This window comes from Thunnus thynnus, chromosome 17, assembly GCF_963924715.1.
Source record: "Thunnus thynnus chromosome 17, fThuThy2.1, whole genome shotgun sequence".
Lineage (NCBI taxonomy): Eukaryota > Metazoa > Chordata > Actinopteri > Scombriformes > Scombridae > Thunnus > Thunnus thynnus.
In genome coordinates, this window is record NC_089533.1 from 17,864,721 (window position 1) to 17,891,792 (window position 27,072).

The window sequence follows — 27,072 nt, forward strand, 5'->3', positions numbered from 1 at the left end:
CTACTGACTTTGTTAATACCTTGATGTTTCCTGTGGTGCCACCTGCAAGTTTAAAAAAAAAAGGACCAATACTTTGATTTGTGATCAAATACCTGCAAAACTAATGACATTTCCATCAGCCTTGTTTAGTGCTAATTAGCCAATGTTAAAATTCTAACACACTAAACTGAGATGGTGAACATGGCAAATGTTATGCTTAAACCTGCAGTGTGGAACTTTTGTCTCCCCCTTCTGGCAATGACAGTAAATAGTGGGTTCCTGAATGTAAACCCAGTTTTATGAGTACATGCGGGAGTCGGTCCCCAACACCACTGTTGGGGCTGTATAACATGGACAAATTGTTTTGAGCGTCACAACCCCCATTTAATGATTCATTTCACTGTCAGAATGTAATCATTCTGGTCCAATAACATTTGGAAAGTCTAGAAGAGCAGCACGATTAAATTATTTTATCCCTCAAGTTAGCAGAGGGCTAAGTTTGAAGTTAGCCAGCTTAGCTGGTGGAAGTCTCTGGTGCACATGCTTTATGGGCGGCCTTCAGCTCTGGCAAATCAATCATTGCTGGTTGATGCGGGAATGTTGCCACAGACACCAGATTAAAACCAGTATATTTTTTCAGAGAAGTCATCCAAAGGTTTGGTGAGTTAACAAAAAGTGTTTGTCATCTCTAGTTTAACACTGCATGTGTCTTAGTATAGAAGTACAATTAAAGTTATAGGTAGTAATAGTGGTTATTGTGATAATTAAATCTTTAAATCTAATTTATGACCATTGACTCACATTTAAAACACACTATCAATAAATTGACATTAAATTAATTGTAAATAGACAAAAATTAAATTATGTGTTGGTTTTTCACTATGTGAAATGAATTATATTTTCTGATACAGAGCAAAAGAAAAATAATTAGCTTGTTATGATTTTCATGTTTTTTCAGGGTAAAACTGAATTTAAAATGTATCCTTCCACTATTGAATTGAATATTATCTTTCTTCAGTGTCTAATGATTTTGTGAAATGGTCTGATGTTGTGAATATCTGCTTTTTCATGAGGCGCAGTGACTCTGTGCTTCAGTTCAGTTCAGGACAGGTTTTTGTATTACCACATATCACCGTGGAGACCCCATCCACTGTATACACACAGTGACACACACTCATACAAAAACCTTTGCCTGATGTAGTGCATTGTCAGTTTTTTTTAATACTGTATGTATTCAGCAGGCCTATTGTGAAACACCATTCTACCAAACTCCATTTTATTTTTGATTATAACATTTGAAACCCAATTATTATTGTATTTTTGGAATCACATTTGTAGTTTTTCAGCCATGCAGCATGGTTCTAGGGGTGGCAATGACAGTCTGCTGCTCTGTCAGTCCATCTAATACTTTGGTCCTGACTGAAATATGTGAACTACTGGATGGATAGTTGGGAAATTTTATACAGATATTTATGGTCACCAGTTGACAAATGTTACTGACTTGATTAATACCCTGACGTTTCCTGTGGTGCCATCAGCAACTTAAAACAAAAAGACCAATACTTTGGTTTGTAATCAAATACCTGCAAAACTAATGACATTTCCATAAGCCTGGTGTACTTTTTATGTTTAGTGCTAATTAGCAAATGTTAGCATTCTAACACACTAAACTGAGATGGTGAACATGGTAAATGTTATACATGCAGTGTAGAACTTTTGTCTCCCCCTTCCGGCAATGAGAGTAAATAGAAGGTTCCTGGATGCAACTCCAGTTTTATGAGTACATGCGTGAGTCGGTCCCCATCGCTACTGTTGGGGTTGTAAAACATGGATAAATTGTTTTGAGCATCACAACCCCCATGAAATGATTTGTTTCACTATCAGAATTTGATCCATTCGGTCCGATGACATTCGGAAAGTCTAGAAGAGCCACATGATTAAATTATTTTATCCCTCAAGTTAGCAGAGGGCTAAACTGGAAGTTAGCTGGCTTGGCCGGCAGAAGTCTCTGTTGCACATGCTCTATGGGCGGCCTTCAGCTCTGGCAAATCAATGATTGCTGGTTGACGTAAAATGCATCACTACTGGTGAGCCAGCGCGGGAATGTTGCCACAGACACCAGATTAAAAACTACAGTCTACTGCGAAATATAGAGAGATTTACTTGGCAGTGATAAGCCTAATCAGCATTGTATGAACTTGTTCGGCAAGGGCTTGAATGTGACTGACGTTCATTTATATGTAAAAGTTCAGCACTCCAGTTTGAACATCAACATGTTAGTGTTGCCATTGTGAGTTTGTTAGCATGCCAACATTACCGATTAGCTAGAAACACCACAGCTTCACACAGCTGCTAGCTGTAGAGTCTTGTCTTGTGAATATTTAATTGATCCTCTGTGTGTTAAACTGTATCATTTAAGTTCACGATGTCACACCACTGAATGCTTTTACTTTAAACTACAATGTTTGTCATTCCAGTTTAACAAGTAATGTTAAGATCAATTCATGTGAAAGAAATCAGCAGTGCAAAAGTTCTCTGATGATTGTAAAATGACTGTTTATTATTATTATTATTATTATTATTATTATTATTATTATTATTATTATTATTATTATTATTATTATTTAATTTGTATTTGGCCATGTTGTGCATATTCCTGAAAACAAGTCTACAATTCAGAGAATAAAAACACATATAAACATAGTTATTGGTGTATATTGTGCAGTAAAATCATGGGCAAATGACATCCACCTAATTTTGGAAATTGTTTGATAAACAAAACTACTGTAGCATAAAAGAAGATTAATAATCTCTGACATGATGATACATATTTCATACTCAGTATATTTTTTCAGAGAAGTCATCCAAAGGTTTGGTGAGTTAACACAAAGTGTTTGTCATCTTTAGTTTAACACTGCATGTGTCTTAGTATAGAAGTACACTTAAAGTTATCGGTAGTAATAGTGATTATTGTGATAATTAAATCTTTAATTTATGACCATAACTCACATTTAAAAGACACTGTCAATAACTTGACATCAAATTAACTGTAAAACTGTAAAATTAAAATTTGTGTTTGTTTTTCAGTCTGTGAAATAAATGATATTTGCTGATACAAAGAAAGAGAAAAATAATTAGCTTGTCATGATTTTTATGTTTTTTCAGGGTAAAACTGAAAAAATATATAATTCATCATGAATTCAGTTTATCCTTCCACTATTGAATATTGTCTTTCTTCAGTGTCTAATGATTTTGTGAATATCTGCTCTTTCTCTTGACGCACGGTGACTCAGTGCTTCATTTCAGTTCAGGACAGGTTTTTGTATTACCACATATCACTGTGGCCGTAGTTGTATACACACAGTGGCACATACTCATACAAAAACCTTTGCCTGATGTAGTGCATCGTCAGATTTTTATGCTGTATGTATTCAGCGGGCCCAATTGTGGAACACCATTCTACTTTTGCTCCATTTTATTTTTGATTATACCCTTTGAAACCCAATTATTATTGTATTTTTGGAATCACATTTGTAGTTTTTCAGCCATGCAGCATGGTTCTAGGGGTGGCAATGACGGTTTGTTGCTCTGTCAGTCCATCTACTACTTTGGATGGATGGTCGTGAAATTTTATACAGATATTTATGGTCCCCAGTTGATAAATGCTACTGACTTTGTCAATACCCTGACGTTTCCTGTGATGCCACCTGCAAGCTTTAAAAAAAAGACCAATACTTTGGTTTGTGATCAAATACCTGCAAAACTAATGACATTCCCATCAGCTCCATGTACTTTGTGTTTAGTGCTAATTAGCAAATGTTAGCATTCTAACACATTAAACTCAGATGGTGAACATGGTAAATGTTATACATGCTTAACATCAGCATGTTAGTTTTTCCATTGTATGTTAGCATACCAACATTACCATTTAGCTCAAAGCACAGCATCACACAGCTGCTAGCTGTAGACTCTTGTCTCATGAATATTTAATTGATCCTCTGTGTGTTAAAGAAACTGTCACTTTTAAGCTTGTGATGTCCGGATACAGTCCTTGTGTAACAACACATTATTGTCAATCTTTAAACATCTCTGCTTTTACTAGAAAAAGAGTTTTGTTGCACACGGCAGCAGTGAGCAGTTTCAGTTGTTTTCTGAATCAACACCATTTCCTTTTCGGTAGAAGGTTTTTGACATGCAGTATATCACTGTGGTTGTTATAGTGCATGTGGTACAACCATGTACAAAAACTCCACCCTGCACACTGGCTATCACACAACACAAATACTTTTAACTTCATTTTAATTTAACAAGTGATGTTAAAATCAAATCATGTGAAAGGAATCAACAGTGAAGAGTTCCCTGACTATTATTTTTTTATTATTATCATTATTATTGTTCATGTTTTCATTATGCATATGTCATACAACCCTATAAACTTCACCTTGCACACTAGCTATCATGACACACACATATTTTTCATCTTAATTATAGTGTTTTTCATTTTACTTTAAAAAAGTTATCATAAGATCAGTTCACATCAAAGGAATCTGAAATGCAAAATTTTTTTTTTTCATTATTTATGTATTTAGGAGTAGTAATTTTGTGCATATTCCTGAAAGGGGCTTCACAATTACAAGAGTAAATCAAACACATATAAATAGAGTTATTTATATACTTTGTGCAGTAAAACCAAGAACAAAATGACAACATTTAACAAGATCAATAGGCTCTGACATGATGGATTTGGTCATTTGGTTTTTGCTTTCATGCACCTTACAACACACATGCGCACACGCATACACACATACACACACACATACACACACTTACTACCCATACACACTGACACCACTGATTACACTGATATGGCACAATTTCCTATCAGAGAAATACTGTACACCTTCCACTTACAGTATGATGACCTTCGACACTCTTGAGAGGTTTCTGTAACTGTGAATCATTGTGGCCATCCCAGTGCACAGTGATATGCAAAAGCCTATGCTATCAAACCCTTCTGTGAAACACACAATACATCAGCTTTTAATTTTAATATTTCAAATTACTGTGGGATTTTTGTTTTTGTTTTATGAATATTAGGAATATTTAATTGGATATTGAATACACAACATCTATCAATGATGAAAGTCTTCAATAGTAAGTATTTGTGTACTTTTCTGCAGAGTCAGCAAACACATAATATTGTATTTTTGGGGGTTTGTTATGTGCTGGATTTTACATGATTTCATAGATGATGAGTTATAGTTGACAATTAATAATTTGACACAATTTAAATTAATTGAATAAATTGATAGTTTGATTGATTGATAGTTTATATATGTTTAGTATGTTAAGTCAGTAATAATTACTGTTTTCTCTTTTAATGTTACATTAAACTATGCATCTTATATTTTATTGGATAATATTGTGTTTTCAGTTATGAAGCTGTTGTATCAGTATTTTGTAAATATAACTTAAAGTTGTCCTCGTGCAAGTCACTTGCAAAATATACATGATGTGACCACAGGATGTGAAAGTGCAAAGAATATTTAAGGGGTTTTCATTAACAAACACAAACAGTTTGAAGAGATTAACAAAAATATATAGTAAATAACTAAAAACATTTACAAACTTACATGTGGGGGACAGAATATTGGAAACACTTCTCAGTTTAATGAAATACAACACCATCAACACCACTGACTGTTGCTTCATAAATCACCGCGGAGTTAAATCGGCAGTGTCACATTGACTCAATATGGTAGATGGAGCGTCTGGGTTAAGAACAGAACACAATCAGCAACGGTTCTTATGGCACATTCAACCTTAGTGTGATATTCTCATTGCTCGTTCAACTTTCAGGTTAACGGGAGAGATAGAGATGAGTCTCACAACACGGTTTTGTTAAGGTGTGTAATAAAGTGCAATGTACGCTTGCAAGAGAGCACACCTTTTCCTGACTTGGTCTAGAAAGCAATGGAACTTTATAATGAAAAGATTTAGATACAAATTTGAGGAGAGAAAGTCTCTGCATGTGTTTTAAGTTTATGATGAAGCAGCTTGTAATGAAAGACAGAACAGCAGTAGTGAGCACAGTATTTAAAAGTTTTATAATGACAAACAAAAAGCAAACAGCATGTGGTGGCTGTTTAAACTTGAATGTAGTGTTCACTGAACTGCGATATGGCAAATGCACTCTTTTGAATGACATGTACAATTATGCCCTTAACCCTTGAAAAGGGAGACATGGGCCCAATCAACGCCATCTGCTTCCACATATTCTGGTGTTGATGTTTGGGTGTGCGCTTTTTAATGTCATTACTAGTATTGTTTTATGAGTAGATGTTTCTCAGTTGTAGTTGAATTACAGCCTTCCTAAATGTTTTGGAATTTATAATGAGTATTTGTACTTCAGCAACCTCAGACAAATCCCTGCACTGAAATGAAGCCTTTTAAAGATCAACTCCACACTTAATCTGGCATGGAAGAAAAGTGATGTTGCACTGATCTCTATGGGCTGAAAGGTGTAAGTCTGTTGCACTTGTGACAACACCAAACTGTGATACAGCATTGTATTATGATATGTGTGCATATAGGTGCTGTGCTTTGCAGAGTAGATGCAGTGCAGGTAGAAGCCACTAGATGTCAGCACAAGCAAGACTTTCAGGTTGTTAAATGTTACTTTAAGCTCATCTTTACTGGCAGAATGCATCTAAAGACAGCCAAATGCTGTAGCTCCTCATTATTAGATTCTGCCTTATATCAGACATTAGGTTCACACAGGTTCTAGGTGCTTAATCTAGATCTACATAAATGTGGTCCTACTGTATAAGCCCCTTTTAAAATAATTAATCAAAACAATTTTATTAACATAATAGGGCAATGTGTCATATTACCTCTAAATGTCTTGTTTAAATTTCTTACATTTCCACTGCTCATAGCCACATTTGAATTCAGAACTACTGGTCATAAGGTCTCATTTGATAACTAGTTTACAGAATATTCTTGTCCGCATGGGGTGTCCACATGAACAGTTCACCACTGACTTTCACTAGATGTCTAAGATACTGCTCGTGATGGGATTGTTGAGTGGAGAGATTGCAAGCAAAGAAGAAACTTTTCAGTACTTGTGTTTTATGTTTATAATAATGAAAGATATAACAGAAAAGATATAACTATTGAGTTGCAAATTGTACAAAAATGACATCTTGTAAAAACATTTAACGTACGGATACATTTAAAATCAAGATGATATTCTGTACAGTCAGATGTAATTCTGTTACTGTGGAAAGCATTTTATTTCTTATCTCAGGTGTGTTACTCTGTCAGAAAAATAAAATAATATCTCGTCATCATCTCACACACTAGTGTTTTGTGTTCTCCATCACATGTTCTTTTCATTTACTGTGTGCTTCATCAAAAAGGTTCACTTAAGCTTCACAATGCCTTTACCACTAGATGGCAGTCTCTACACACTAATCTGACTTCTGTGACACTATTCTGTTTTTTTTTTTTTTTTTTTTTTTTTTTAATGCAAAAGCTTAATATTACACTCAAGGAGAAAATATTATACTTTTCTGTGGTGAGTTTAAAGGCATAAAGCATACAGATGACAGATTATTCTGAATTAATCAATTGCAGCATCTGTTGAATTTTACAAAGTGACAAATAAACAAATTATAAAGAAATGAATAGATTATGTTTATTGAATTTAGAAACAACAACTCATCTACTGTATCTATCAGCAATCTAGTTCCAAGCTGTGAAAGCTCATTTCATTAAATAACCTAAATTAAAACTTTTCAATTACTGCTCTTAACAGAAGTATTAGCTCTTTGCAACACTTACACCTTTCTTCTTGTCTTTGGCTAGTAATAAGTGTTAGTTATGTCATAAATGAAAAATTGATTTCCCTACAGTATATAAGACAGTTACAGTTCTTGGTTTTAAAACTTCAAACAAAGTTAAGACTGAAGAAGAAGAGTACAAAAGAGTTCATGTTGGAATGAATTTTTACACTGTTATAAAATCAACTCTTCAAAAACAAAAACACACCACACAAGTTACCATACCATAAACATTTTTTTTCATTTTGTTTGCATATAATTGCAAAGCTGTATCTTTACTGCTAAAGTGTGTTTTGAGTAATCCTGCACCATACTGCAACAAAAACAACATTATACATAAACATACTGTTAGTTGGAACGGAGCAGATGGACCCAAATGCAGGAGACTGAAGGCTGAGTGAGGCGGAAGAGCAACTTCTTTATTTAAGGCTCATGCAGGCAAAAACAAAGCTGGCACGTCAAAGCGAAATTGAACAACGCAGAGCAGAACAAACTGAACAATACAGAACAAAGAATCCAACAAAACTTAACCGAAAACCAGGATTTAAACATAAACTGAACTAATGAGGGAATGGGGAACAGGTGACAACATTGAGAACAAGCAAGGAGCTGGTAGGCTGAGGGAAACACTGGGAGCAAGGAAGGGCTGAGAGACAAAGAACAGACACGCTCACAGAACACACAGAGACAAACTGGGAGACAGAAGAAAAACACCAGGAAGACACAGAGAACAGACTAACTAGTAAAGGCAACTAAAATAATCATAATGCCAGAATCTTTTAAAGACACAACTCAAACAAGACTTCTCCCATTCTGTCCAGTCTAAACAAACTGGGAGAAAAGTCTAAAGAGCCTCTGGTGGACTGGTGGAAGGACATAGAGCCAGACTGTGACAGAACCATGACACATACTTGCATTGTATCTGTTGTCTATGCTTATCCTGCATGTCCTATTTCTCAAGTTATACTTGAACTGTTATATTGTTTGATGAGCTTATAGAATTGATTGAAAAGAACTGATTCTGTATCTGACAATATACTCAAAACACCCGAACACTCAACAGATTTGTGAAAAATGCTTACAATGAGACTTTTATGAATTTGTCTCTGTCTGTGAGGATGTGTGTGTGCTGTATGTAAATGCCACCTCATGTCTGGATACATGCTGATATGCAAATATATTGTAAACACAACTTCAAGTTCTCCTTGTGCAAATCACTTACAAAATATCTGTGATATGACCTCACAATGTGAATGTGTAAAGAATATTAAAGGGATTTCCATTAACAAACACAAACAGTTTAAAGACTGAAAATGAAAATGTTACATACACATATGCATAGGATAGAATATTGGAAACACTTTTCAGTTTAATGAAATACAACACCATCACTAACCATAGGATTAAATCAGCAGTGAGTGATTTGACACAAATCTGATATTCTCATTGCTCATTCAACGTCAGCTTTAAGGTTAACAGGAGAAATACAGATGAGTTTCCCAGCATGGTTTTGTTATGGTGTGTATTTAAATGTCATGTACCCAGTTACCATAGTAACCACAGTGACAGAAGCACCCACACAAACCTTATCATGCTTACAAGAGAGCACACCTTTTCCTGACTTGATGGAACACAATGGAACTTTCTAATGAAAAGGTTTAGATACAAATTTGAAGAGAGAAAGTTTCTGTATGTGTTTTAAGTTTATGACAAAAAAAAGTAGCTCATAGAATACTGTGTATTAAATATCTCTATAAATAATTTATGCTGCTTTGCCATTGTGACTGAGAATATATTCAAAACACCCGAACATCCAACACATTTGTGAAAAATGCTTACAATGAGACTTTTATGAATTTGCCTGTGTCTATGAGAGTGGGTGTCTGCTGTATGTAGGAGCCACTTCACGCTCGGATACATGCTGATATGCAAATATGTTCAGTGAAAATGTGTCTTTTGCTTTGAGGAAATTTATTTGTAGTACTGACAGTTTCCACAAAGTTTCACAGCAGCAGGTGTGGTCCCAGAGGTGCAGAGAGAGAGAGGAAGTGACTCTCTAACTATAATATAATTAGAAACACCAGGAAACAGAAAGACCTTCTTAGTTTAACTGATAACAAAAGTTTACGGTCTGTTGACTTGAACAGATGTTATTTTAGATGTTCTTAGAAACACTTATACACATACTCATTACATTTTTATGTGGCTGTCAAAATTATATCAATTGCAAGTTTGATATTTAGTATCATATTTATTGAATTAATGATAAAAGAAAATACAATCAACAAAATGAACAAACATGGAATCACAAATTTAAAAAGCAAAGATTTATAGTCAAAACTACAAAACACAAAACAATGTGTAGAAAATATCTATTTTTCCTTCAATACAATTTGTTATTTACATACCAATGAAAAATGAATATCACACTTCCATTATCTATAGTCCTTATGTCACAACAGAAACCTATGCAGTAAAAAATCTTCATATAATTTGTAGCAGTCTTATTTTTATTTATTTATTTTTTGTTTCTTTGTTTTTTTACAGGTTAGAGATACATCCATTTTCAGTGACATAGTTAATCATTATGTTTTAAGACCATTTATTTTGGAAATAAACAGTAGATCATTGATTATGCACACATTTTAAAAAGTAGATTTAAACAAGACAAGAAACAAATGAAGACCTGTAGCTGTTTATGCTGCACACCCATCTCATCCTTTATTGACTCTTCATCTGAAAAAACAAACATTAAACAGTTAAAAAAATAAAAACACTCAATCTGAAGATTCATCCTGTTAAAAGATTGACAAGCAAATGATCTGTGTGTCATCAGCAGACAGCTCTGACCAGCAGATCTACTGCAGCTAGTGTTTTATAACTATTACATTAACAGTTCATTTCAATAATGTTTTTTAAGATCCTGCATAAAAAGTATTATCTTCATATATTAAGTCATGGTAACTCCCTTTGATTGGTTACTTAAAGATGGTTGGTATCTATGATGTTGCTAATCTAATAAAATGTCACACAGCCCAGCGTGTTTCTGAGGTTGGAGATGTTCTGCACTCTGCTACTGATAAATGTTGATCAGTTACACCTGTGCTGATTAGCCGCACTGAAAATGATGCATTTCACATCACTTCACTGTGTAAAAACCAACACAATAAGCCTGTAATATCACATTTTTAACTCAAACATAAAATATGTTATAGCCAGATATAGCAATTTACCAGTCAGCTTCAGCAACTGATTTGGTGCCAATTAACTCTTCGGATATTGAAGGAAGCTAATGAGCCAAACTCTTTGAATGTCAGTTTAGTCCATTAAGACTTGACAAGGTTACTTCAAAGTCTTCATAATGGATCAGATATCTTCTGAGACTTTAGACTGTTAAACTTTTAAACCACTCTTTATAACTGACAGACTGATTATTCAATGATGTGATATTTCCTGTTTGTTTTGCTGTCTTATTTATTTTATCAAGCTAAGTGAATTCATTTCTTCCAGTCTTCCTTTCAAGATCTTTGTAGCAGACAAACTTGCTACTTGCTGTTAAAATGACTAGTGTTTATTTTATAACCTGATTATATTCTTTATTATATGCTATACAGTTATTAGACTTGAGTAAAACTGAAAAGCCTGCATGTTTACCTTGACCAGACTGAATATCATGTTATAGAAGAGAGTGAATATGAAGAGGAATATGAAGGAGGAGGTTGTGGACCACAGGCTGCTGAACTCGTCCTCTTCAGTGGAATCATCTGTGCAACTCACAGCAATATTCATTTCTGAAGAAGGATGCATAAATTGTTAGATATGAATGTGTGTGTGTCTTAACAAAGGTTTTCTCTCTTAAATAATGCTAATAAATTGGAATCAAATATTATGTATTATTTTCTCACTTGTTAGTGTGGATGTTTGAGCATTAGAACAGTACAGTATTTAACTGTGAGGCCTCACTGAAAACTACTCATACAAAGTGACCCTTTACTGTTGCTTTTCCTTTTGTTTTGAAATACTGAAGTCATTCATGAACATGTGACAGAAGTGTTTCCATGCAACATTTATTTGAAACAGTCAGCACACTTCTCAAGCTGTTAGACAATATGACAAAGACAAACTGAAACACAACATGATGACAAATGAAACTAAACTGACATGTTTACAGTCAAAATACATACAGAGACAGAGCGACACATTAGCACAAAATACCACATTTAAAGCTGAATCTACTACTTGTCACATTCAAGTGAATTACCCGTGGCTTTCGACACTCCTCGTGTTATCATGGACTTATTGCTGCCAACAGGCCAGACGTTGCAGTTGAAAACAGAGCGCTGCTGGTTCCACTTGTCCTTCTTGATGGTGTAAACACTTGTAACTGAGTAGCCATGTTGGGTCTTCTGAGGGAGGAAGGTGATGCCATCAACGTAGTTCCCAGTTTTTTGTCCAGCATCGTCTGACCAGGCTATGTAATAATCCTTCTGCACAGAACTGGAGACCAGACACACCAGAGTGACATCTGAGTTTTTTCTGATGTCCTCCTCTGAGAGAATGTGGACTGCCACTTTTGGCTCGCTCTGATCTGAAAGAGACATTTAGTTAAACAGGGAGGATTTTATTTAGCTTCATGTTTGCTATACCACATTATGATGTGTGTGTTTGAGTTGATTCACAGATTACTGTTCTACCAATCAGTCTCCATCATTTAGTGACATACCTCCTTTGTGGACAGTCAGATCTTTAGTAACTGTCACGTCTTTTCTTTTTGCAGAACAGCGCACTGTGTTGACTTGCAGCCACTCAGTGAGAGAATGAGTCAGCGTGCTGGTTTTGCTGTACTGACTGCCTGCAGTCTTTGGCAGTCCCATATTACCGGCCACATTTTTTCCATTAATCTGCCAAGTAATTTCAGTCTCAGATACAATGGTGTTGTCTTGTCCTTCAACGATACACTCCAACTCTGCTTGGTCGTTGTTGAAAAACTTTTTGGGACTTGGAGGGTTCAGTGTCACTGTGATAGGAGCTACATGAGGAAGAGCAACAGAGAAAAGGTCACCATTTCTTTTTTAGCCTGTTCTACTGGAAGCAGCATGAACACCGAAGGACGCTGTTCAAGTCCTACTGCAAACATGAGAAAACAATTAGGCCTCTCGCCACAGACAAAAGTACCTACTGTATGACATCATATACACAAATATATAAAATGACAATGGGAGTCAAACATAGGATTTTAGTATAAAATTGTGGTTTTCTTACCAATCTTCCTTTCATACACTGTCTTTATTGGTTCCAGAAATTATTATTATAATTATAATTATTTAACAATTATTGAATGAACATGGCTGCAAAAGCATTAGAATTGAAATTGAATTTACATCATTAAAAAAAAAAAAAAAGAAATATACTCACTTGGCTCAGGACATGACCCTCCGTAGGTCACAGTTTTCACAAGTGCGTTTTCATTTTTCAACTTAAACTCACATGTAAACTTAGTGGAATTAGGTCTCAAGTCACTGGTGGGTACCATGAGAAAACTTGCTACACTGTACAGTGTCTTTCCATCGTTCTGGCTTTCCGTAATGGGTGTTTTGATCTCATATACTTTGTTGAGGACATCCCCGTCATCTTTCAGCCATTTGATCTCATATTCTTTTGGTGAGAAATCTTTGGCATAGCAGGAGAAGGAAACCTCGCTTCCACCAACAGTGGAGGCCACTTTAAGAGTTGGCAAATCTCTGGCAGCTGAAAAACAAACATATACACAAATATATGTATGCGGAAGCCAGGAATAATATATATATGTATATATATATATGCAGAAGCAGAGGTGAACAGTTTGCTACAATGTCCATTTAATCTATAGACTGTACTAGTGTATGTTATGCAACTTGCATGTATACGTGAACATACTGATTTCTCTCCTCAAATTAACATTTAACTTGTAACTCAAGTGTGCAGAAAGAGTCAAAAGGAAATTTCCATGGAAAAAAACAAACAATTATAACATACTTTTGACAGTATACGCTCGCTTCTGTATATACATTGACTGTTCAGGCAAGCAAACACAGATTAAACATTTGTTATGAACAGTGAATGTTAATTAACAACATACAGTGAACGTGAAGCCAGACAGAGATCAAGAAGAACAAGAACTATTATGCAGATAGATGGACAGAAGCAGAACACTTTGCAATAATCTGCTCTTGGACAGGTGAGAGAAAGTCAGCAGCTGAATATACATGAGCAAGCTTCAGCCTTTTTATTCCACCTCACTTTTTGTTTTGCCTGCTAGGCCTACTGATTCTGCAATTAAAAATATCTGAGATTATGTCACACTATTTAATATTTTGACAGTTCTCCAATAATGTTTCTCAGGAAAACCAACAAAGCAAAGTAATAGAAATGAACTGCCTATAGACAAACTACAACAATAACACTGACTTATAACTTTATTATAGTTTCCCTCTCATCTTTTAGTCTTTCATTTTATCTGGTAAAGCACTCAGATCTGCATTTATTGCATGAATTGTGATATATAAATACATTTATTATAAAATTATTATAACAGCAAGAGTTTTGTAACTTGAATAGTTATTTACTAGTTATTTGACATAAGGTCACCAAATGATTTTGTAAGAAAGCAAAATTCAATTAAATCCAGTATGACACTATCAATCAGTTATTATTCCCAAACTGCATGTACATTTTTAGAAAATATGTTAACAACACTGTCATGCTAAAAACTCTAGTTCAATTATTCTATATCTATATCAACTATTTAAAGTAATTTGTAATAATATATGACATGGGATAAGTCTTACGTGGTGGAGGTGGAATAACGTCGATGGAAGGACTTCCATCTGGATGTGTCACAGCACACTTAAAAGGTAGCTTTGCCTCCCAGTCCTGTCTCCTCACTTGGACTTGACTGACTCCCATATAAAATCCGTCTTTCTGTACTGGAGGATACTGGATGAAGTCCATCAAGGCAGTCCCACTTTTGGTCCATGAGAAGGTCACTGAGCTGGGTGTGAACTCGGTGGCGAGGCAGCCAAGAGTGACCATGTCTCCAGTCCCAGAGCCACATGGTGCCAGGGGAAACAGAGTCGGTGCACGTGGTGTGGCTAAAGAAGGGAAAAGCAGACATGTAATTAACATATCAAAACAAAATTTAATGTCAACAGTTATTTTTCACCAAGCACTGGTTACAACAAAGAGATGTACAATTGAGTTGATACAGTCGTATAACAAAGCACAGCATGAAAACCATTACCTTTTTAAATGGTGAAATTGGAAATATAAAGTTCCCTCCATACGCAGACCTTTGTCACCCGATCCCATTTATTTAGACATTTTATGTTGCACTAAGATTAACATACCTAAATAACATTATTTGTGTGGTTTTGTTATTCCATATAGAATAGGTAAATCTCTTTCAATGCATAACTTTAACAACATCTAAAACAATAATTATTTGTAATTTTGAAATTGCAGCACGGATCGGATAAACGGATAAACATCAACTGACCGTGTTGATTGCATTCACATTATAAGTGCCAGTAGGAACAATTTGTCACAAAAACGTATTTCTTTTGTTTCAATTTAGCGATTACTTATGAGATCAAAGAGTATTCTTACCTGATGAAACAGTTACTGTTGTACCCTTTCCCCAGTAGTCAAAAGCACCGTAGTAGCACAGTGCGGAATCTACTTAACTGTTAGTATAAAAACGCTACATCTACTAATGGCATGCGTAAAAAGTTAACCTTTACATTTAATTAACCCTGTTTTGTTATAAAATTCACTTTAACGACCAAAATATAAATTTGCCAAAAATATCCTTCATCGTATCCTACTGAGAATATCGCTGTTTTGACTTTTCTCATGTTAAAAACACTTTGCTTTACAATACAGAGAAGTTACAGTATAACTTAAACATGACTTTTCAAAGTTTGAAACACATCCTGCTGTAGATTTTAAATGGTACATATTTTACCTGATGTTACTGTTACCATAGTGCCTTTTCCCCAGTAGTCAAAAGCCCAGTTGTCACAGTAAAGTAAGTCAATTCACACTTCTCACAAAAACCCATTACTATCCCATTACTTCATGTCATACAATGTGATTCAGGAAACAATTAAAATCACACTAAAATATACAGCAGTTGATAGACTTATGTTAACTGTCTTATGTTAACAGTCAGGAGTTTTAAACTTTTGATCAGTTCTTTGTCGGGCTACAAAATGCTGTTGGCTGTCTTATCACTGGCCAACAGTTGTGACCACCTGAAAATGATTATATATATTTTAATGATGTGATTAGGAATTTCTTTCTTCAATCGGAAATAATAAAAGAACATACCTGAGGTGACGGTGACCATCGTGCCTTTTCCCCAGTAGTCAAAAGCATCGTCACAGTCTAACAAATTGTTAACCACTGCATACAAAAACCTGTTCCCAGCTAACTACACTTTCCATGGAAGCTTATTTCATGACAATCTACCCTCTGACATATTTTCCCCGGCTTTTGCAAATTTGGATTCACAAGATGAAACAAAAGATGATTTTCACCACCAAAGTTTCAACTGAGTCTACTGTTTATGATGCATTTAACATATTCTAGAAATGAATTAAGTGTGTAGGATCACAACTGGACTTCTTAAAAAAATAAACAGTTTTTAAATCAAAATCTACACATTTAAGAAGAAAACAGGATTGACTTACCTGATATAATTGTAACCATCGTGCCTTTTCCCCAGTAATCAAAACGACTGTCGCAGTGTAATAAGCCAACACATCCAACATACAAAAACAAGCACCTTAAAGATGCCAGTGATGGCACCAAAGACTAAATATGCTATATTAAACAATGCAATTATTACATTTTCATTCTGTAAACAAAAACTTCTTATTTTACCTGCTGTGACCGTCACTGTTGTTCCTTTTCCCCAGTAGTCAAAGTAGGTGTCACAGTGACAGGTTTCAATAGCACTTTAGTACAAAAAATACTTTACAGCTTGTATCATCTAAAAGATTATTGTAATTATTCAGTAAACTTTACCCTGATCTTCCTTTGCTTTCGCTTCAGAATACACACCAGTTTAAGTACAAAATATATCAACATAAAGTTAATGATAAACCAGACAAATATTGAGTCGTCTTTACTTGAAATAATTAGATTATTACTTACCAGAAGTGACTGTGACTTGGGTCCCTTTTCCCCAGTAGTCAAAGTAGTCATCACAGTGATGTATTATGATCTGCTTCTAATACAAATACCAGTAATAACAGTTTAAACCAAGAAAAGTGCACGTTTCATTGACAAAGCATTTCCCAATGCACGATTTATTAACCATTTCCCCTTGAGATAGTTATTTCCTGTGGTCTGAGTTATAAAAAATTATATATGTGTTGCCAACGGTTAGTGAAACTTCCTCTTTATCAAGCCTCCTGACAGCTCCAATTCCTGCCACATGGAGTTTACACAAGCAGATGAATTTGATTCAACCAAATTATTATAAAGCTTGATATAATAATAATTGTTATTTAATTTCAAGTCTGCACATTTATTTCTTACTGGTATTAACTGAGGCCTGGCTGTGAAATTTATCTAACAAAATTAAGATTTATAAATGTAAAGAATACACACCTATACATTAATTAGATATAACTGCTGTTATAAACTGATTATAATGTGATTGCAAAGATTGCACCTGGAGAGCCATGGTAACACCATAAAAAACTGGTATGGTAATTTGGTCACTACCATGATGGTATTATTCTGTATTTTTATGGGACAACAATACCATGTTATTGTGCCATACTATTATAAAATGAAATTCCATGTGTAAGCATGATCAGTCATCATCAAGAAACATGATCAGAAATCATGAATTTAAATTAGTGTTCATGACTGAACAATCTGTGATCTCTGTATACACATGAAAAGTTTGTATAATAAATTATAAATAATTTTCAACATTGGGACTGAACAATAATTTGCTATATTTTATTAGTGGAAATGTGAAGTGGTGATATCATATCATGTTTTAACAAAATCAACAGTAAAAAATTACAGAAGAATCCAGGTTTGTTCATCACTTTGGTCTAATAACAGTGAAGCACAGCTGAGTGCATTTATACATAAATTTGAATACATGTGCCATATTGTGATATTGGAAAAAATATTTTTGTTGATGTTGTGATTGTCTAGGTTACATTATAGCTGCTAGCTGGCGATCAGGGAACATCTGAGAGATTGTTGGTGAATTTTCTTGCTGTTCGTGCTTCCTTTTTGGATCTGGCATCTGAAATGAATGTTTTTTGCTGGTGTGGAGGAGAGAGGGGGAGAGAACTTTGATAGGTGAATGAGACAGAAGGCCAACTATGCCATCTGGGGAATTGCACCCCAGGAAATATCTATGACTGGGAAATGGGTATTACCAAATATCAATAACCTTGAGTTCATAATTAATCAAGGCAAATAGACTCGTTCACTGAGGGGACAGAGACATGGTTCAAACGTATTTTTTTATTCAATCAAATGAGGAAACTGGAAAATGTTGCTGGAAAGACAAAGGAGTTAGTGGTAAAACACAATATAGAGTTAAGAAGTGGTAAAAGTATTCTTTTATTACAAAACTATTTTAAAATATAATTTAAATCTTTTACCATTATAGGTCTAAGTGTACTACTGGTATACATACTGGTATACGTACTGGTGTACGACTGGTAAATGGGGTGGCAGGCTATGCTAATGTGTTGAGGGGTGCTACCACATACTCACCACAAGTGCAGTCACAGCAACCTAAACACGGGATCCGAAGGGACCTCACCCAGGGTGACTATCCTCCCCAGTAGACTGGCACTCAGCTCCACTGAATTAAAGACATAAAAGGAACTACAAACAAGGTTAAACAAAATTAGCAGGTCCGGCTCTAAACAACAGGGGGCCCTAGACAAGATTTTCTTTGGGGGCCCTCTTTACTTTGCCTGGAGCTGACAATGACTTATTTTATGACTTATTTCATCTATGAAATAAAACTATTAACCATATACAGTGTATAGTTTGCAGGTTTATAGCTAGGAAATCTAAATTATAAAATAAGGGCTGCATTTAAAAATAAAATACATAACAGAGCTTTTGAAAAATGTACATCTTAAAATAAAGTGGATTGATCATTTTAGGCTCTTAGATTGTTTTCTGTGCCTTCAGTTCGGATTTGAGTGGCTATGTTTGCTCAAAAGATTTGTGCTTTGTCTTGTAGCGGCGTGTCATATCTCTGCTTTAAATAATCACTATGTTTAGAATATATGAGACATACTGGTTATGAACTGCCTGTGGGAAGAATGTACGCGTAAGAGTCTGTCCATTCTTGATTAAAAGCTTTGTTATCACTGTCTTCTTTTTTCTTTTTAAATCACGCCATGTGAAATTACTTTTCTCTGACTCGCTTATTTCTCCAACTGTTGTCTCTTGTCTTGTCTGTCCCCTGTGTGTGTATCTCACTGGACCTTTCTCAAAACCAAGTGCGCCAAGTTCTGACTTGTGTACTTGCTAGTTTGGACTTTGCAAGTTCGACTTGGGATTACAAACTTCCGAAGACGAGAGGAAACAGTTCAGTCATTCTGCCTGCTGACAGCAGCAACTCAGCTTCAACACAACTACCTGACTGTAATGTGACAAAATAATCTCAACTCAAAGCTCCACTAACACTTTTTTTCTGACAAAAAATAACCTCATTGACAGAGAGATGCAGTAAATTATGTTATTCAGTCTGTAATGTAGCTATAATAAAAATCCAAACAGTTATATAGTTTAATGAAATTTAACATAGACCGATTCTGTTCATTTGAATACATTTATATTTATTGAAATGTGGTGACATCTGTACATATAGAGCCCCAAAGGCAGCGCTGTTGTTCTATCTCACACTGGCTCTTCCCTCTAATGGACTCTACAATCGCCCACTGAAATTTGCATATATGTAGTCAGCCAATCAGGACGAGCCTAACGATTACGTGTGTCTCGTACACTATATAAGCAGTGTCTCACTGCTGCTCACTATCCCCTTTTCTTCAGTGATGGCAAGCTTGTTCCTGCCCATCGTGCCCCGGTCTCATCGCCACCGCTGCCGGCCATCAATTCTGTTTTGAGTGCCTCGGGCATGACCATGCAGAGAGCGGCATGATGCAGCCACCACCCTGTGTGCACTGCCAGGCACTCCCTCTTTTCAACGCCAGAAACGGTGGGAACATTTTTGGCTGTGTGATGTCTCACTCTGCTGTGACTTGAGTGACTCTCCGTGCAGCCTCTCTGACAACTTTGCTTACCTTCCGAAAAATGTGCTGCTGACTTCAGTTCGCCATAATTTCCCAAAGATTATGACCACAGCGGTGGAGCATGTTGGGCTCCCCGCGCCCCACCCCCATCCCGCCAAAATCGGTCAGCCAGCCCCGTGAAGGATTTTAAGGCCCGGCTCATCCTGCTCAGCCCACCTTTGTTTCGCCTCCTCTCCCGGACATCTGGCACTGTGTCTATGTGTCCTGGAAGGAGCCATTGAAAATGAAATCACCAGTAGTGAGACTGGTATCCTTCCTGAGAGTGCAGGGCCACATGGAGACAGGCTGTCCCGATGTGCCCCCCCTGGAGGAGGCCCTCACAACCCTCCTGATTCCCCACTCGGCTGGCTGGGCAGCGGCCAGAAAGCCTCCGCCTCCGCTGATGCAGGACGGAAACATGTTGGTCTATTTTGCGAAAACATTCTGGCTGGGTGTGTTACCAGTGCCAGACCTAAGGGAAATCTGGACCGGCAGCAAAGGTTACACAGGCAAGGGTGCACTGTGTAGCCGATAAAAACATGGTCTGTGGACTGCGGATTAATAAGGGAGACAGCCAAAGTTAGCGTCTTGCTCTAGCCGATGCTCATTTAATATTGAACACAAAAGTATAAAACTGTACATATTTCTCAGTTACGTCAGTTTCCTCAAACCTACAGCTACAAGGTTCATATTTCACATTCACACCAAAACATGTTACAAAAATAAAATAAATGTTGAAACCAAATTCACAATAAACAATATGAAACATTTTGTCAAAAGAAAAATAACTTCGCAGAAATATAACATATGACTTACATTTCTAAATAAATAAGAATAGGCTTAACTATAATATAAGATAATATATGTATAAAATATAATATACAGCACAAAAATTATATTACCCAAAACACACATTTACTTTACTGACATTACTACCATCACTCCTATTTTAACACATACACCACAGTTACACTCATCCTACACTGATATGACGTACACAGAACCTTTCTGCAACATTAGCGTAACACTCCTTTGCACTTGCACTTAACCTCTTAACAAAATGGCGCGACTCTGCCTTGTTAACGAGCGACCGGAAGTGAAACTGGTTTAAATATAGCATCTCTATTTACCATTAACTCGCGACTGACTGGCTTATACTCTAAAACAATCTTTTAAACACATTTTCATATGTTACCACATGCAAAGGTCTGTAACTTTCACTGACAAAACAGTAGAAAACCGAAATTCACGGAGGTAACTATTTATCAGTGGCGGCGCCCACGAAACATACAGCAACAAAAATACGTTCCAAATACATCTCTAAACCATGTCACAACTTCACAGAATGATTTGCAATGCATTTACATTAGCTAGTAAACAAAGCTAATCATAGAAAAGCAAGTTTTAAAATACCTGTGGATTAATAAGGGAGAGAGCCAAAGTTAGCGTCTTCATCTAGCCGATGCTCATTTAATATTGAGCTGCGCATGAGCAGAGCAGATACAAGTGACCTCCCTCAGGTATCCACAGTGGCATTAGAGCGCTGCCTACTGACATCTTTGAGTATTGACCTGATGTCAAAACTGTATAAACAGAGTTAGATTAGTTCAAATAATTAGCAAAAAATTAGGGGGTGTCTGTTTACATAAAAACAGCAAACAATTAGGGATGTGCAGAGAGCCCAGTATTTGTATTTGTATCTATATTTATTGAGGCAGCAAAATTATTTATATTTGTATTTGTATTTGAATAAAAGTGTAAATAGGGGTAAAAATACGATATTGTTTTTATTATGTTTTTAATTTCAGGATATTAAAGTGTTAAAATAAGTGTTTATGAATGAACTAGTTTATGAGGGAGGTCCCCACACTGGCTCTTGAGCTCCAGTCTTCCAGATCATAGATGACTGTGCTGACTACTGAGCTAAAACCAAGGGCATTGCAAATGTGCAGACAGACCTCTACTTATTTATACACCCATAACAAAGAGACAACACAGCATATAAAGTGTAGAGAAGAACTGCAAAGGTGATTATCGCTTTGCCATTTTCATTTATTGCCTATTTTTTACAACCTAACTTTGTGGAAAGGAGAAGGGAAACAACGGGTTATGGAGAGTCCCTTGAGAGTCCCCTTCACTTGTGTCAGCTTTATCTCTGAGGAACACCCCCAACTCTGGGAGTGATGTCCAAATAAGGAAATTTGTGTCATGTAGCAGGTGGATGTGACTCCCCTCGTTGAGACCTGCTGATAAACAACAGCAGAGCAGAGGAGAGAGACTGAGATAGTGATGTTACTGACCTGCACGCTGGTATTTAACACATTTCTTTTTTCTCCCCAAAAACAAATAATTTTAAAAATATTTGTATGAAATTAATATTCGTAAAAACCCATTATTTGTGCTTCGCTGAATAATGTATTTGTATTCGGGCACACCCCTGCAAACAATCTGTGTGTATTGGGCGTCACGGCGGCAAACACACCACTGCATGCCCCCTCCTCAGCAGAACAAGCTGTTTTTTTTATCAGATTAACAACCTCATTATGGGTGTTGCGATTGCCGCGGGGCGATTGATGTTGCTTGCCACAGTAGGCTCACGTCACGTGTGGCTGGGACACACCCCTCTACTGAGGAAGGACAGAGAGGACATCCTAGGAGCTCCCATAGCTCCGGACAGTCTCTTCAGATCCATCTCCTCTGACTCAGTGCTTAAAGACGCTGGAAGAAGAGAAGGCGTAGTTGAACTGTCATCTGCTGCTCGCACTTTCTTCAAACTAGAGAGGAGACGAGGCGCATTGCCATAACGTCATAGCAAGAAGGAGAGCGTGCAGGCAGGGCAAAGCACTGTTAGCCCCCGCTGCTTCAGCCACCTCCCACACCACCTCGACAGAGACACTGCAGCACTGGGCCTCCCACGACCATGGAGCAGCCGTAGCTGCAGCGAGGAGTGCAGACAGACCCCTGCTGAAGTTGGCTTATGCTTGGGGAAAATCAATGGCACCGAAATGACTGTTAGTGGAAGAGAGCGTCACATCAGTGTAGGCTATGTTCAACAGCCCCCCCACCCGCTGTATGTGCCCTCGGAGTTCACCGCGGAAATACGAAGGGTGACGGAGGCATCAACACAAAATCTGACGCTGTGTTGAGGCAGCTAACGGTGTTCATGGACTGCTCCGTCAGCTCAGCCCTTTCAATGTCGGCCCCCCCATGGGCCAAACTTCCATTTATGGAAGGTTTGGCAGCGGAAAGGGCTGAATCAGAATATCACAGCTTCCTGTTTGCTGCCCCCCAGCTGACCGCCCATCTTTTGTCGCAGTTTTATGAGGAATGCTGTCACAGCTGCATGTTGGCGGATTGGATGGACAAAACACTGAGACTGGGTTATTTTCTCCAGTTCTGCCGTGTTCATGCTCCATTCTCGGGCGTCAAGGAGATAAATCTATCCTACCAAGAGGAGATAGATTTTCTCTCCAAAGAGATCCAGGACCTGTTATTGAGACAGGCTGTCTCGATCGTTCCCACTCATGACAGTACTTCCTATTGCCCAAGAAGATGGGAGGTTTCAGACCAAACCCACCAATGCATCGCCAGAAAGACGTTCCACATGCTGACCATCAGGAGATTGCTGGAACTGGTTCAACCAGGGAACTGATTCACCACCATCAACCTGAAAGATGCTTATTTTCACGTCGAGGTGGTGCCGAAACACAGGAAGTTCCTGCGTTTCACCTTCAAGAGGATAGCCTATGAATACAATAGGCTACCGTTTGGCTACTCCCTGGCTCCCCGCATGTTCAGCAAATGTGTGGACCCGGCACTGCAACCGCTGTGTGACTGAGGCATCAGGGTCTTGTTCTACTTAGATGGCCATTGTTATTTGATCCCAAGAGGCACAAGCACCACTTGGTGAACGTTCCTCCATTAGTGCAGGAGGACCTGCATTATTGGGGTTTTCCACAGCATCTGTTGGCAGGAACACTGCTGGGTTGAGTGGCCTCCTACATAGCGCCGTTCTCACATGGTCAATGGATGTAATCAGACAGGAGGCCGCAAACCAATTTGTTGGGGGAATCCCTGCATCACAAAAGTTAACGGTTGTAATAAAGACATTCCAAAATATCTTGCTATAATTAGAGGTTTCTTCTCATATAGAAATGTTTGATTTCACCTTAAATCTGAGTTTATAACATGTACTTAAGAGCATGATGTGACTGTGACATCACAACTAGTTTGGAGCCAATTGTGGTCCAGTATGCAACTTGCACAGATGTGATGTGGAAACTTGAATAGACTTTTAAGTGAAGTAGGAAACATCTTGTGTCCCACAAACTTCACTTGTCAGTGAAGGAAAGGAAGGATAAGTTATTTTAATGAGTTGATTGAACCATTTAATTAAAATCTAACAATGTCTTCTGCCATTAGCAAAGGAACTCCACTATAAAACTTTTTAGACACAAATTATTAATCAAAGCAGAGAATTCTTGTACGTCTGGAGGGTAACTTTGAATGTAATGGTATATCAAAATAATGAGAATGCTATTATAACATGAATACATAATAGCTAATGCTGCAACCTGGTGCTCACTTTTTCAGATGGAAATTTCCCATGTTTTGAATGGAGCATTTAATACAGAAGTTTTGAAATCATCTTTTCCTTCTGATATTTTTTGTTCACATATTTCTACAAAGAATGTAGCCTGAATAGATGCTGCTAACCCGACCTTCCAGCCTCCGGCTCCAGTTACAGAATGAATTTTTAATGATGTATTGTGAGGATAGATTAAGTTTAATGTAATGAATGTTTTACACTTGTATGAAGTGTGTTACAATCAATCACTTCCTGTTTGATAATCAACATACTCTTCATTTAAATTTAATATTATGGTACTAGTTCAGACTGTGCTGTGGTACAGTATAAACAAATGCTTTCTGTCAGAAGTGTTCAATTATCATCATATTGAAAGTATAAAACTCCAGTAAGACAAGATAGTTTCTCTGGACTGCTTTGCTGTAATGTATCTTGTATTATCAGTTGTGGAGGAGACCTTGGCTTTCAGTCAGTTTCAGTTTGTTAACTGGATGCGGAAGCACCTGTTGTGGTGAAGATTGTTTCCTGGGTGGCACATAAATATTAACCAGTAAGGATGTTGAGAACCACAAGTCCAAAATGTACAAACATTTTCTTCTCTATTTTGATAGTATCTCTACTGTAAGTTTTACAATGTTTGAGTAAAACACTGTGTTTCTTAGTTTGGAAGTACATTTAAAGTTATGGGTAGCAAATAGTTGTGAATGTGACAATTAAATACTTATTGGATCCTGAATTTATGAACATAAACTCACATTCATAACATATTATACATAATTCATTGACACTAAATTAACTGTAAGTTTTTGTGTTTGCTGTGGGTATGTGAAATATATCCAGTATCTTACAAAGCAAGAGAGGTGAGGTGGCACTATTTTTTTCAGAGTTTTTTCAGAAATCTGCAATTAATCATAAATGCAATTTACTTATCCAATATTCTATTCATTAGAACCTTTCAGCAGTGTCCAATCATTTTGGGAAATTGATTTTGAGAGTAACTTGAGAGTAACTATCACTGTGCCACCCCACACAGTGGTACATACTCATACAAAAACCTTTGCCTGATAATGTGTGGTCAGTTTTTGTACTGTCTGTATTCAGCAGGATCATGTGCAGTAACTTTTCACAGTAAAACTATGAAATCATGAAACACCTTCTACTTTTGCCCAGTTTTATTTCTAATTTTACACTTTGAAACCATTGCTGTGTTTTCAAATTTGTTTAACTTTGTCGATTTTTAACATACTTCTACATGTTAAGAAAACTTACTTTTAAGCTCATGATGTCCTTTATGTAAGATCACATTTTTGTTCTTAAAGAAGAGTTTTGTTGGACATGTATGGGCAGCAGTGAGCAGTCTCAGTTGATTTCTGTTTCAGCACTGTATACAGCATTCCCTTTTCAATGGAAGGAGGTTTTTGTCGTAGGATATATCACTGTGGCCGCTATTGTATGGCACAATGATATAGCCCTGTACAAAAACTCCACTCTACACACTGGCTATTACACCACACAACACAAACACTCTTGCCTTCATCTAAGTTTAACAAGTAATGTTAAGTACAGTGCAAATATTCCCTGACAGTTGTTTTTATTATTATAACTTGTGTTTTCATTTGGCCATGTTGTAAATATTCCTGAAAATGGCTTAACATAAGTATAGTTATCGATATGCATTGTGCAGCAAAACATGGACAAATGACATCGACCTAATTTGAATGAGACACAAAACTATTGTAGCACAAAACAAGATCAATAGGCTCTGACATGATGATACATATTTCATACTTTTTCAGGGATATCATCCAAAGATTTGGTGAGCTAACAGGGTTGTCATCTTTGGTTTAACTTTGTTTCTTAGTATTGAACTACACTTCAAGTTAGCAACAGTGGTTATTGTCATAATTTACTTACTTTGTGTCCATTAATTCACATTTAAAACATAGTGTCAATAACCTGACATCAAATTTACTGTAAATAGACAAAAAAAAAATCAATTTTATGTTGGATTTTTTAGTATGTGAAATAAATTATATTTGCTGAAGAAAAATTAGCTTGTTATGATTTTCATGTTTATTCAGGGTAAAACCCGAAAAAAATATATAATTCATCATAAATTCAATTTATCCTTCCACTACTACATTGAATATTATCTTTCTTTATCTTCTATCTCTATCTTTCTTTTTGTAATACCACATATCACTGTGCCTGTCCCCCCATATACACAATGGCACACATTCATACAATAACCTTTGCCTGATGTAATGCATCATCAGTTTTTTGTACTGTATGTATTCAGCTGGGCCAATGAAACACCATACTACTTTTGCTCCTC

At 36.6% G+C, this 27,072-nt stretch overlaps 1 gene segment (V, D, J or C); it reads right to left on the bottom strand.

The window, feature by feature from the left end:
* Positions 1-10,149: 10,149 nt before the first annotated feature.
* The window catches only part of LOC137201474 (immunoglobulin gamma-1 heavy chain-like), an 86,835-nt gene continuing 69,912 nt past the window's right edge, over positions 10,150-27,072 (bottom strand). Inside the window, 7 exon segments of the C gene segment in view lie at positions 10,150-10,559; positions 11,478-11,614; positions 12,085-12,411; positions 12,547-12,852; positions 13,239-13,571; positions 14,651-14,953; positions 16,191-16,247. Of these exon segments, the coding sequence occupies positions 10,545-10,559; positions 11,478-11,614; positions 12,085-12,411; positions 12,547-12,852; positions 13,239-13,571; positions 14,651-14,953; positions 16,191-16,247 (1,478 nt within the window).